At 43.4% G+C, this 12,776-nt stretch overlaps 1 protein-coding gene across 3 annotated transcripts; it reads right to left on the bottom strand.

Annotated features, from left to right (window-relative positions):
- Window positions 1-1,247: 1,247 nt before the first annotated feature.
- LOC144894221 (antiviral innate immune response effector IFIT1-like) lies at window positions 1,248-11,494 on the bottom strand. 3 transcript variants are annotated; one of them, XM_078786355.1, is made up of 3 exons: window positions 11,455-11,494; window positions 10,985-11,076; window positions 1,248-4,975 (listed from the first exon to the last, which is right to left on the bottom strand). In XM_078786355.1, exon 3 carries the CDS (start codon window positions 4,965-4,967, stop codon window positions 3,639-3,641), a length of 1,329 nt encoding a protein of 442 aa, XP_078642481.1. In that variant the 5' UTR covers window positions 4,968-4,975; window positions 10,985-11,076; window positions 11,455-11,494; the 3' UTR covers window positions 1,248-3,638. The 3 variants fall into 3 exon arrangements, with proteins under 3 accessions (XP_078642481.1, XP_078642480.1, XP_078642479.1); XM_078786354.1 differs by having other exon boundaries at window positions 10,991-11,076; XM_078786353.1 differs by having other exon boundaries at window positions 11,041-11,076; window positions 11,455-11,488.
- Between the last annotated feature and the right edge of the window lie 1,282 nt (window positions 11,495-12,776).

The raw sequence follows: 12,776 nt of genomic DNA, 5'->3' as shown, positions 1-12,776 counted from the left end.
TCCGCCCTCAGGGAGCCGAAGAAAGAACTGTGGTCTGTCACTGGCAAGTGTAAACGGTCGAACAAGGATGAGATTGAAGAACAACGACACGATGATGATGCTCGGAACGCTTGGAGGGGACTCAGGCATATGATGGGAATGAATGAGGCTCAAGGATGGTACATTGCCCACTAATGTTCCAGATTCCAAATTTGTGGATGAATTGAGTGACTTTTATGTGAGATTTGATGTTCCAGGAAACCAAGTAAAATGTGAAGCTCTGGGAGGATCTCGATACTCGAGCGTGTCCCATACCTGTAATTTGTGAACCTGATGTCGTGAGGTGTTTCATGGTGTTGAGTAAAAGGAAGTATTGTGGTCCAGATGGCATCAAGTCTTGTATTCTGAAAGAGTTCTGTTTCGAACTTAGTAATGTTTTTACTCGATTGTTTCAGTTACTTTTGGCGACTCACACTGTTCCTATTTGTTGGAAAAAGTCCATTATTATTCCCGTGCCAAAAAAGGTTCACCCAAGGCAGCTCAATGATTATTATAGACCTGTTGCCCTTACCTCCATCTTGTGTAAATGTATGGAGAAATTGATGGTGAAGTTTATAACATCAGATGTAACTCATAAACTGGATCCTTCACAATTTGCATACAAAGCAAGACGAGGTGTTGAAGATGTCTGGCGCAGTTTACTTCATCTAATCACAAGTCACCTTGACCAGAATGGAACCGTTGTCCGTGTGTTATTTGTTTATTTCTCGTCAGCCTTAAACACCATGCAGCCATTTACCCTTCTGAATGTGTTGAGTGACCTGTGCCTGAACCCCCATATCATAGTCTGGGTGGGAAGTGTTTTACGAGACCGTCCTCATAGACAGACCAGACAGATTTATGGGAAAAGGCCATTTATGAGCTTCGAGGTGCATTTTTGGGTAAAAGTTGGGAACCTCACTTTTTAACATAATTCCGGTATGTTAATTTGATTAACCCGGTTTCCAAGCCGAATGTTGAGTGTTTGACCTTCTAATCAGCATAAACAAAATGGCCGCCAAATTGCCTTTTTTTGGACAATTTCTTTGAACAAGCATTTATATATCATGTATATACATGCAGTTGTTTTACTTTAACTTTACAACTTTTACCCCAAAATGCACCAAGAAGCTTATACATGGCCTTATTCATAAATCTGTCTTGTCTATATGATGGTTGGCGACATATTGAAAGTGACATTCAAACAGATATTGAAATTGGACACGATAAAATGGGAAATGGTTTTAATAAGACAATGTTTCATACAACCATTTATTCTAAAATTAAGTATACATGGCCATGAAGCACAAACATTCAGGAATGTCACACATGTTGTTTTGCCAAACTACATCAAATTCATACAAGGGGTCTGATCATCACTGTTTCTGACAGGCACACATTGATGTGCATCTCAACTCTGAATAGCGACATTTGCAGCGTCGAGTCTTGCATTGCTTCTGGCATGCACAATAAATCATCTCGAGGCAACTTTCTGGGAATGGACTCAGTGACATCAGAATCACCATGTTTCCATCCCATTTCCACAGGTGCAGGAAGGTCAGCTATAGCACAATGAGCATTTCTCCATACCATGGCTTGATGGTGCACTCGCATCAAATGGAAATGAAGAGCATCACTTGTCGGTGACATTGCTTCTGGATTACCAGTCTTGGAGAACAACATATGTCGTGCTGAATCAACAGAGGTTGTTCTGTGCACATTATATATTCTGCAGACGAACGCTTCTGCAGATTTGATTGTCTCCTCTGTGAGTTCACCAATGCCCAAGTTCTTCAGCAGTTTATTCAAAACTCAAAAGAACAACTCAAAATTCGGCTTGGGGACCGGGTTAATCGAATTCAGTATGCCTTAATTATGTTAAAAAGTGAGGTTCCCAACTTTTACCCCAAAATGCACCGAGAAGCTTATACATGGCCTTTTCATAAATCCGTCGAGTCTATATGATGGTTGGCGACATATTGAAAGTGACAATCAAACTGATATTGAAATTGGACACTATAAAATGGGAAATGGTTTTAATAAGACAATGTTTCATACAACCATTTATTCTAAAATTAAGTATACATGGCCATGAAGCACAAACATTCAGGAATGTCACACATGTTGTTTTGCCAAGCTACATCAAATTCATACAAGGGGTCTGATCATCACTGTTTCTGACAGGCACACATTGATGTGCACCTCAACTCTGAATAGCGACATTTGCAGTGTCGAGTCTTGCATTGCTTCTGGCAAGCACAATAAATCATCTCGAGGCAACTTTCTGGGAATGGACTCAGTGACATCAGAATCACCATGTTTCCATCCCATTTCCACAGGTGCAGGAAGGTCAGCTATGGCACAATGAGCATTGCTCCATACCATGGCTTGATAGTGTACTCGCATCAAATGTTCCCGTGCCAAATCGGCATGCCCTAATTATGTTAAAAAGTGAGGTTCCCAACTTTTACCCCCAAAATGCACCTCGAAGCTTATACATGGCCTTTTACCATAAATCCGTCTAGTCTAGGTTGGTGTGGAGATGGGTTCAACTCTTCAACCTCTCTCACCATTGGTCAATTGCCACTGTTGGTTTCTTCTACAAATATTTTCATGGCAAATGTTCTGTTGGACTTTCTAACTTGGTTCCTCCCACACGAGTGTTTGGACGTAAGACCCGGTTTGCCATCTCCGCTCACCCATACACTAACTTGTTATGCAGCATATTTAAGACGTAAACTAGTTTGGGATTGCATTTGGGCGTTGCACGCCCAAAAATGGGCGCGGCAGGGCGGCCATATTGAAAAATCAATTTTTGTCATATATTTTTAGCACATATAAACTATATAGTTTGTGGTTCCATTATGCATATTCTAACCATATTGATATAGACCAGTTGAGTTCAGGTTCCCTGGAACATCTCTAGTTTTTATTTTGTTTTGCTTTATCTTTGTATTTTCTCACTTTCTCTTAGCCCCTTACCTAGAGTGGCTGTATGCCTTGTCTGGGGCAATATCCATGAAAAAAAAGAAAAAGATTGCCTTTTTGAACAATCGCTAATTCTGTTTATAACACTAAACAAAGAAATTTGGAGGAATCCCGACATCCGTGAGGTAAGTTTTACTTCCAGAACTGAGCGAAGATCTACTGTGCTCTACATACCCCACAAGGGTTGGGTTAATAACATGATCCTTTCTGCCACCAATGCAGCGTTTTTCGTCACGAACTTTTGAAACTCGCTCCTGCTGTTTAACATGAAACGGAAAGGGAGGAAGCCCGGGTTGTGCTCATTTACCAAGCAGCTAGCTAGCGCTTGCCAAGCCAGCCGTTCATTAACGGTTTTGAATGGAGTGCTTGCTCAAATGCTAAAACCACTTGGCGATCTCTTCACAAGAAACTTGGTAAATGACCACACACCCAATGTTCTTGAGATCCGACCATAGATCGACTGTAATCGAAATACCCAAAAGAGGAATGACCCTTCCTGCCCCTCCCGAAGTGAGCGGGTGTACTTGTATAAATAAATAGCAATTTTAGGAGTAAACGCATGGTGTAAACCACAAACCTTTTACTCCACAATAACATAAATTATCATGGGTGGCAGGGGAGGCAACAGGAAATTATGGATTGCTCCCATCTGAGTTTTTAAACCAGGATCGTGGTCGAGACAACTTCTCTAGTGCATTTTTGCATATGTTTGCAGCATTTGGATTCTCATTCATATGAAGGCCCAACGTAAAATGCTTCTTTGCTTCTTCTACATTATTTTGTGACTCAAGGAACAATCCAAATTGAGCATGCAAAATCTGAACATTTTCTGAACACGTCAGACGTTCTTGGTCAGCGAAAAGATCATTGTAGAGACTACGTGCCCGATCTATCATCCCAACCTCAGCATAGGTTCTTGCAACATCACACATTGGTTTTACAAATGCCTTTTCAGACACAGCATATGATTGCTGGTTAAAGTAAATTGATTTGTCCAATAAACATTTAATTTGACCTTGTTTGGTCTTTGGTTCCATTCTCTCCCTTTTCAAAAGTTTCGCTTTCTGATAGTAAACTTTTCCCAAAGTGTACAAAAGTGTTGGGTTGTTGGGGTTGGTATTCAATGCATCTTGAACGATTCTTATTGCTTCATTCAAACTTTCTGGAGAACCTTCACGTTCTAAAAATTGACCAAAGTACTTCTGGATGGTAGGATGGTTTGAGGCCTTGTGCAAGGCTTTCCCCAAGTGTAAATGTGCCTCTTCCATTTGATGTTTAGCTTGACAACGGATTGCCAGATGTATCGACGCCATACTGTTTTCTGGGTCAAGTTCAAGGGTCCGCCTGAGAAGTTTCTCTCCTTCCAAAGGTTTTGTCCTGAAACAATCATATCGATTATATTTCAACTCCCAACGCCACAATGCAATGGCACATGCCAAAGTCCACTGGACATGATCTGGTCGACTTTTCAATGCTTCTTTCAAACACATTGCAGCGTTGTTGTAATGATCAAACCCACAACGAAACAAGGTCCAGCCTTTCTCAGCCAGCACTTCTGGATTCACCGGTGAGGTACAATCTCCAACCTTGGTTTCACCGCTTATCTTCTGCACTTTTTTAAGATAACAATTGGCTTCTTGCTGGTTGTTCATTTGGAAATGGACCCAGGCATAATTGCTGTACAAGACCAAATTGTGTTCGCTCATTTCTTGATGGGATGTCTTCCGGGAAGCTTCTTCAGCTGCAGCGAGGTGCTGCAAAGCACAAGGCCAACTATTCTTCATTGCAGCAATGAAAGCGAGGAAGTTGTGTGCTGCGGGATTCCAAACTTCAGAGTTGTATTTCAACTGGAATTCAATTGCTTCTTCGAACCATGACACTTCTCGAACAGAAGCTTCCAGGTTCCAGGTGAAGTGGCATTCCAGTTGTTTCAGCTCTGCTTCAAGACTTTGATCAACCATATCCGCTCCTGAAAAACATTGAGAACGAACGGGATAAATTACCATGCAATCAGATTGCAGACCATCACCAGGACTTGTTTTGTGTCATTGATTGCGAATGAAAGATCTAAATTGTCTCGCTGCAAAGATGAAAGCAGGTAAAAGGTCTGTGAAGCTAAAATGGTCAAAAGGTGTAAAGGTTGAAATATGTAAAGGTCAAAAGGTCTAACTGGGGTCAAAAGGGTCTTCAAAGGTCGAAGGGATCTTAAGACTTCTAAAAAAGGTATAAAGGTCAAAGGGGTATAAATGGCATTAAAATGTCTGAAAGGTGTGAAGGTCTAAAAGGGAAGACAGGAGTCTTCGCGATCTAAAGGATATATTGGGTTATAAAAGGGTTGAACAAGATCAAAAGGATCTTTGGGGTGGAATGGTTATAAAGTGTGTAATGGGGTCTAAAGAGTCTTACGGTTACAAAAGGTCTTGGGGTCTTAGTTGTGTTACGGATTCGTCACTTCCGTTGTGGTTTTCATCCACTGTAAACATTTTTGATTCCATGTACTATTATTGTTGTCGTTTAAGGGAGATAGAGATTACTATTTTCAAAAGGTAAAAAAAGTTAATGTTTTAAATGAAACCGGAACCGGACGAAGAGGAGAGGAAGAAGGCGGAGCGAGTGAGTCGGACAAGAAGCCGAGCTGCTTCGAGGTCTGGAGCGAACGATTGGCGAACGAGGGTCACGAGTGAACTTTGGGTTTCCCGGGAAAGGGATTCCTGCAACAGAGTTGTTATCGCTGTGACAGATCAACCTGCGTGTCAGGTTTTGCGGTTGATTCCGAGGAGAATCATCGTAGTGCCGTGACACCTCGAGAACGGGCCGTCGGCCATTTTGACTCGCGCGCTTTGCGCATCGCTCAAGGTTTTTCACTTCGCTTCAATCATTTTCACCGCATTCAGACGTTAATCTGGTGTGTGTGTGTAACCTGGCTTTTGAGTTGGAAATCTGCGGTTCACCGATTTGGAGCCGTGGAACGTCCATACCAGATTCCCAGTCGCCTTGAGGGCGCCTTTGCGCAGCTTTGGCAGCAGGACTGTGACTGTCATCCGAACAGGATTCTGGTTTCGATACGACATCGTACGGACGATCACTGGAGTGGATCGACTTTGGCTTGAAGCCGGAACCAACTTTGGCTTGAAGCCGGGAATAGAGACATTGGGAATGTTCTTATTTTTGCTCACTTGGAGCACAATGAGTTATATTGTACGAACATGATGGTACCATCATCGGAAATATATATTGGTTGTACAATTGATTACTATTGTTTTTTTGTACTGTTATTCTTGTGTGATCTTAATACAATACCTGTTTGTTGGTAACAATTGGTGCGGTTTCACCATTGATCTAAGACATACAGAATAACACATCTTTCTGCCGTGACTCCTCTCGGGGGCTCGGAGGTACACCGTGACCGGGGTTTGGGGAGGAGCACGTAACAGTTGTCTGTATGTTATACGGGGTTTTAAACGGTTTTCAGGGTCTAAACGTTTTTAGGGGTCAAAATGGTCTTCAGGGTCTTTGGGTTCCAAGGGGATCTTAGGGGTTCTAAAGGTTCTAAAAGTGTCTTAGGGTTATTGAGGGTCTTTGGGTTATATGGAGCCTTAACGTGTGTTTGGGGTCTAAAAGGGTTTAAAATATTTTTGATCTGTCTTTTTGCTGATGACTGGCCAACCCCCGCTCTGCGGGGAAAAGTGGCCTCTAAAGATGGTTCTCCTTTTTTGTTTCTTTTTTCTGATGACTCCACCCTCTATCACTCCATATCTCACCCCTCAGATCGGCAGTCTGCAGCCTCTTCACTCTCTGCAGACCTGGATAAAATCTGGTTAAACAAGTGGAACATGTCTTTCAATCCTGACACATCTCACCCTCTCACAATGTCTGAAAGGACCGTCTGGAAAACCCTCCCATTTCCTCTCGAAGAAGTTCCTTCACTAAAGCTTTTAGGTCTCACTATCTGCCAAGATCTCTCCTGGGAAAATGACATTTCCAAGCTGGCCTCCAAAGCCAGTCGCTGACTGGGCATCCTCCGTTGTGCGAAGTCCTTCCTTGGCACTCCTGAGCTTCTCACCATGTACAGAGCTTTCATCCGCAGCTTGATGGGATACTGTTCTCCCCTCTGGGCTGGTGCTCCTGCCTCACACCTAGCTCGGATTCACGCGGTTGAAACCAAGGCATTCAGAAACATTGGAATCTCCTGTGATGAACCTGATTCTAAGGGCCTTTCTCTCTCACCGCAGGCAGGTTGGTGGTCTTTCTGTCTTCTACCGACTCCTGTCCGGCTTAGCTCCCCCAGCTCTGTCTGTGCTCTGTCCCCCAAATATTCCTGCAGGTCGTAAAAGATCTGTCAGCAACACTCTTCTGGTTAAACTGCCAAAATAAAGACTCTCTGCTCACCTTCACTCTTTCATTCCTCCTTTTCCCCACCTCTGGAACAAACTTCCACACTCTCCCACTCCTCCGTGCAGGTCTTTAAAACAGCTGTTCACCACAATATTGTTACGTTTTTGGGGGTAGAGAATAAATTACCACAGTAAAGGTAGGATTGTATAGTATTAGCATGGACCGTGAACGCATAGGAGACATTTTGATGTATTAAGTAGGGAAACTGGAGCTTAAGGTTATTTATGTAACTTCACATGGGGGTGGGGGGCTATGGCCATAAAACCCTCGTTACAACAACAGCAACCTTCCATTTACCCACAATAAGCGGCAGAATTGCTGACAGAAGCCGAACACTCTCGATCGATGGCTAAACTCCGCCTCAAAAGGATCGTAACCGGTAGGCCATGCCCCGAGCTTTGTCATTGGTCAAGAGGACATGGGGTGTTTCGACAGAGCTCGGAGACTGGTCGAGTGACGTCAGAGAGCAGGGTAGGTTCAAGAGCAGGAAGAAGAAGACTCTCTCTCGGTCTGGCTCTTCTCCCTGTCGGTCGCTGTTGTGCTGGCGCTTCTGGCTAGTGTGTGCTTTGGAGGAGAGGGAAGGAAGAAGAGGAGCGCGTCTCTGCTCTCGGTGTGGACTCTCATTTCTGCACGAACGGGAAGGTTTTCGTCATTGTTGATCCCTTCGCTCGAACAGACTGGCTCGAACAGCTGGCATTCTTCGGTGCGCTGACGTTGAGAGAGAACGGTGTCGACAGTTTCGATCGTGAGGAAGGGGTGCGCTTGCGTCGTTGATTGGCGCCATTGTGGGGCTTTGACGCGCGGTCCTTTCGTCAGCCATCCTCATCCTGCACTGCCAACCTGACCAGTTTCGACGACCACCAATCACCACAATCCACAAGCACCAATTTTGGACCAGAGCTGAGTGCCGGCCGGCTTGGGGAATTTTATTTTGTTTTATTATATTCCCCTTTGTCTGTTTTTGTGTCTGAGTGGAGACGTCTCACCCTAGGAAATGTTAGATTCACCTCCACATTAATTTTATTCTTGCGTTTACTTTCATTCAATCATTATTGTTGCATTTTATTTGTCATGTGTTTAATTGTCCGTGGGTTTCGGGAATCAACCCGTGTGCTTCGTTCAGGTAAGCACCTTGCTGCCTTCCGTCCGCGCACGCCAAAAAGTACCGCCATTATTCGGAGTTCGCCTCGGATTAAAGACCGTCCAGCTATTCGTCCGAGGAGGGTGTTCATCGGCCGGCCACGGACATGACAATATCTTATCTTCCTCCATCAAAACCTTGATCTTTTCTATCCCTGTTCATCCACCCCAAATTAACCTCCTTTAAATTCTGTTTTCTTTCTTGAAAATGTTTATCCTGTGTAACCCACCGCTGCCTCCCCCCCCCCCTCCCAACCCCCCGCCCCTCCCATTCCCCAGCCCTCTCTCTTCCACAGATCTCCCGATGTCCCTGTTCTCTACTGTTGTGCTTCCCTCTCTCTCCCCTTCTTCTCTCCCGCTCCCTTTATTATATGTTATATGTGTTAGCTCTTATATGAGCCTTGACTTGGTATACCAAAAAAAAGAAGTTTTTTGTGGTCTAAAGGGTTTCATGGGTATTCAGGGGTTTTAGGGGTCAAACGGTCAAAGGGTTCTATAGGATGTTTGGGTTTTGAAGGGTATTCGATGTCTGATGGGTCTTAGGGGTCCAAAGGGTATTGGGAGTCTTTAAGTGCCTGAAGGATCTAAAGGGTCTATAAATGGTCGTTGGGGTCATAAAGTGTTTTGGGGTCCTCGAGGATCTTAGGGTCCTAAAGAATGTAACAGGCTCTAAATAGTCTTATGGATCTCAGGAGTCTTGAAGGGTTTAAGGGTTCTATATGGTCTTAATGGGTCTTATAGTTCTAAAGCTGTCTTATAGTTCTAAAAACAGCTGTTCACCACCATCTCTTATCTTCCCCCATCCAAAACCTTGATCTTTTCTACCCCCGCAAATTCACCCCAGATCCACCTTGTTTGAAATTCCAACTTCTTTCCTGGAAGTCCTGGCAGTGTCCATATGTTTTATACCTCTCCCACTGCCCCCTTCCCACGCCCCCCCCCCCAAAGCCCTCGCCCTCTCTCAGATCTCTCGATGTCTCCATGTCTCTCGGTCCCTGCTCTCAAATGTTGTGTTTGTGTCCTTCCCCCTCTCTCCCCATCTTGTCTACCGCTCCCTATGTTATGTTTTATGTGTCGGTTTGTCTTTCTGTGTGTTCATGTGATTAATGTTCGCTCTTTCACGAGCCTCGATATTGTATACAAAAAAAAAAAAAAAAAAAAAAAAAAAAAAAAAAAAAGGGTCTCAGGATTGTAAAGGAAGTAACAGGGTCTAAAGGGACCTGTTAAGACCAGTCCCAAGAGTTTTAAGAGTCTAAAAGGATGTTAAGGGTTTAAAGGATATTAAAAGGTGTGAAAGTCTTAAACGGTGGTGGTTTCATGTGCAGCCTGTAGCTGCTGGTTGCATCATTTCCAGTCAACTGGTACTCATTTTTCCGACCTCAGAAAGATGGACATGCCAAGTCAACCCACCTGGTGTTAATTCAACGGCTTGACACGGGCTCAAACCAGGACATTAAGATTACAAGCCAAACACCTTAACCGCAAAGCCAACACCAGACTTAAACAGTAGAAAGGAGTCAAACGGGTCTTATGGGTTCTCAAGGATATATAGGATCTTATGGTTCTAAAAGTTAAAAGAGGATCTAAAAAGTCTAAGGGTTCTAAGGGGTGTAACAGGGTCTTAGAGTTCTAAAGCATCTGAAGGGTATTTAAGAGTCCAAAGGATATCCGGAGTCTTCGGGTTCTAAAGGGTCTTAGGGGTTTAAAGGGTATTTGAAGGTCTGACATGTGTGAAGGACTAAAGGTGTTAAACAACAGAAGCGAGTCTAATGTGGCTTAGGGGTAGTAAAGGACATGTAGGGTGTTAAACGGACTTAGTGGTCTTTAAAGGTGTTGCGGTTGAGAGGGGTTTTAGGGGTCTCAACGGTTTTTTGGGGGTCTAAACGGTGTTAGTGTTCTGGTGGGTAATGGAGGGTCTTAGAGGGTCTTTAAAGATCTTCGGGGTCTAAAATGATCTTCGGGGTTTAAAGGGTATTTAAAGGTGTGAAGGTCTTAAACGGTGGCATGGAGTCCAACATGTCTTAGGGGTTCTAAAGCACATATCGGATCTTCGGGTTGTAAAGGGTCGAGCAGGATCTGAAGGGTGTAACAGGGTCTATAGGGCAGGAAATTGTAATTTATTCAGGATGCCGGCGATAACTCCCTCACTCATCACGAAACAGAACGTTCCATCTTTAACCTCTATCAACTAATGTGAGGAGGCAGGACACCCAGCTTATAATTCATCCAATGGATCGTGCACTTTGTAATACACCGAGCTGCCACTACTCTCAGTTTATGGTCGAATCGGGATTCGAACCCAGTCGGGATACCTGCAATCTATATCAACATTCATACCTTAGAGTTTAGACAATCCTTTAAGCCACCATCCTACCAATGTACACATCATGTCTGTACCGACCCAAGTCCTGCCATATTTGTGTAAAAAGAAGTCCTGCCATACCTTTACCTTAGGATGCTTGTTTATGGGTATGAACATCCACACAACTCGGCACTAACCTTGTTGGCACCAAAAGGTAGTTTTCACCGTTTGTCCTGAAAAAAATAAATAATAATCATCACGTTTTGACGACATTCTCATCAGACCTCACCAGCAATCATTGATTTTAGTAAAGGTGTTTATCTGGGTGTTCAGATTATCCAGAAATAGATAACAGGTACAAAACATACTTTTTATTACATCCTGAAAAAGCTAACGATGACCAATTTCACATTCACATGTAGCTCACTCACCTGCAATCCATTCACATGTAGCTCACTCACCTGCAATCCATTCACATGTAGCTCACTCATCTGCAATCCATTCACATGTAGCTCACTCACCTGCAATCCATTCACCTGCAGCTCACTCACCTGCAATCCATTCACATGTAGCTCACTCACCTGCAATCCATTCACATGTAGCTCACTCACCTGCAATCGAGGATGAGAACACAGAACTGGAACGAGTGTTGTAATTCAGGAGCGATGGTGTTTTTATATGAATTACCACGTGACTAAATACCTTCTGTTTCCCGAAACTGACTCATCACCGAAACCGACACGCCCTCTCTGCAAACTACGGTATTAACCGAACATTCGAGCATTTGTTAAAGTTTCACTTGATTCCAACGAGAACACGACAATTGGTTTGTTCAAACAGCATCATCAATTCACTTGCTCTCTGAATCTCTTACGAATGAGACCGTTGGATAAATAAGGTACAACAAATGACAGGTACAGAATATTCAAATGATAATGATGAAACGAGGTCATGTTGAATGTTTACAAATTGAAACATAAGTTTTAATTAATCAGATCAACAATGAATCTTCTTCACGAGTCCACCTGGTCACTGCGGGAGCGACAGGGAGTCATATTATCCTTATGAGTATCTCACCTGGGACGAAGCTCAGGTGAGCTTATGCGATGGCACGTCATCCGTCCGTCCGTAAACACCTGCAAGTTCTTCTCCGAAACTGGAATTGCAGGTTTGACCCTCAAAATAGGTATTTGCTTTCTTCTCAAAAACTACACATACAATGTTGATGAAACTTGACAACAACCTTCATCACCTGTGTTGTACCAAAGTTTGTTCACAGCATTAAAAAAAAATCGGGCCATGAGGGGTCTACTGGGGGGTTGCCCCCCCCCCCCCCCCCAAAATATTGCAAGTCACAAACCCACTTGGAGAGTGGGGATATTGTTTTGTAACATCATTAATATTGTGCTTTTATCAAAAGTGTTATTATTACTTTTGTTATGAGAAGCAACTTTGGAAAAACTCCACGAAAAACTCCTTGGAAGAACTCCACGTTAGAGGCAGGAAGAGTCGTGTTGTTAATCCTTGTGGGGTATATAAACTACAGTAGATCTACGATCAGGTGCGTTCGTCGACGTGAAAAACACAGACTGATGTGCGGATTCCTCCAAAATTATTTCAGTTCATTGTTAAACAGCATTATCGACTGTTTAAAAAGATAATCAAACATGTTTGTGGTTTATAATATTTTTACCACCTTGCGCAGCCAGGTGTTGGCCTCACGGTTAGGGTGCTGGCTTGGGATCCTGGGATCCGAAGTTCGAATCCTGGTCGATCGTTGAATTAACTCCGGGGGGTTGACTCAGCCTGTCATCCTTCGGCAAATTGAGTACCAGATTTTTTTTGTTTGTTTGTTTTTTTGTTGTTTACTGAATCGAGGCTCGTGAAAGAGCTAACATTTACTTCACAAACAAATCAACCAGACAAACAAAAT

This window comes from Myxine glutinosa, chromosome 11, assembly GCF_964187855.1.
Source record: "Myxine glutinosa chromosome 11, kmMyxGlut1.1, whole genome shotgun sequence".
NCBI classification, from domain to species: Eukaryota; Metazoa; Chordata; class Myxini; order Myxiniformes; family Myxinidae; genus Myxine; species Myxine glutinosa.
This window is presented reverse-complemented; position numbering and strand designations above follow the sequence as displayed.

What these genes read in the sequence shown, in the direction of transcription:
- LOC144894221 (XM_078786355.1), bottom strand. Translation starts at nt 4,967, where the DNA reads ATGGTTGATCAAAGTCTTGAAGCAGAGCTGAAACAACTGGAATGCCAC.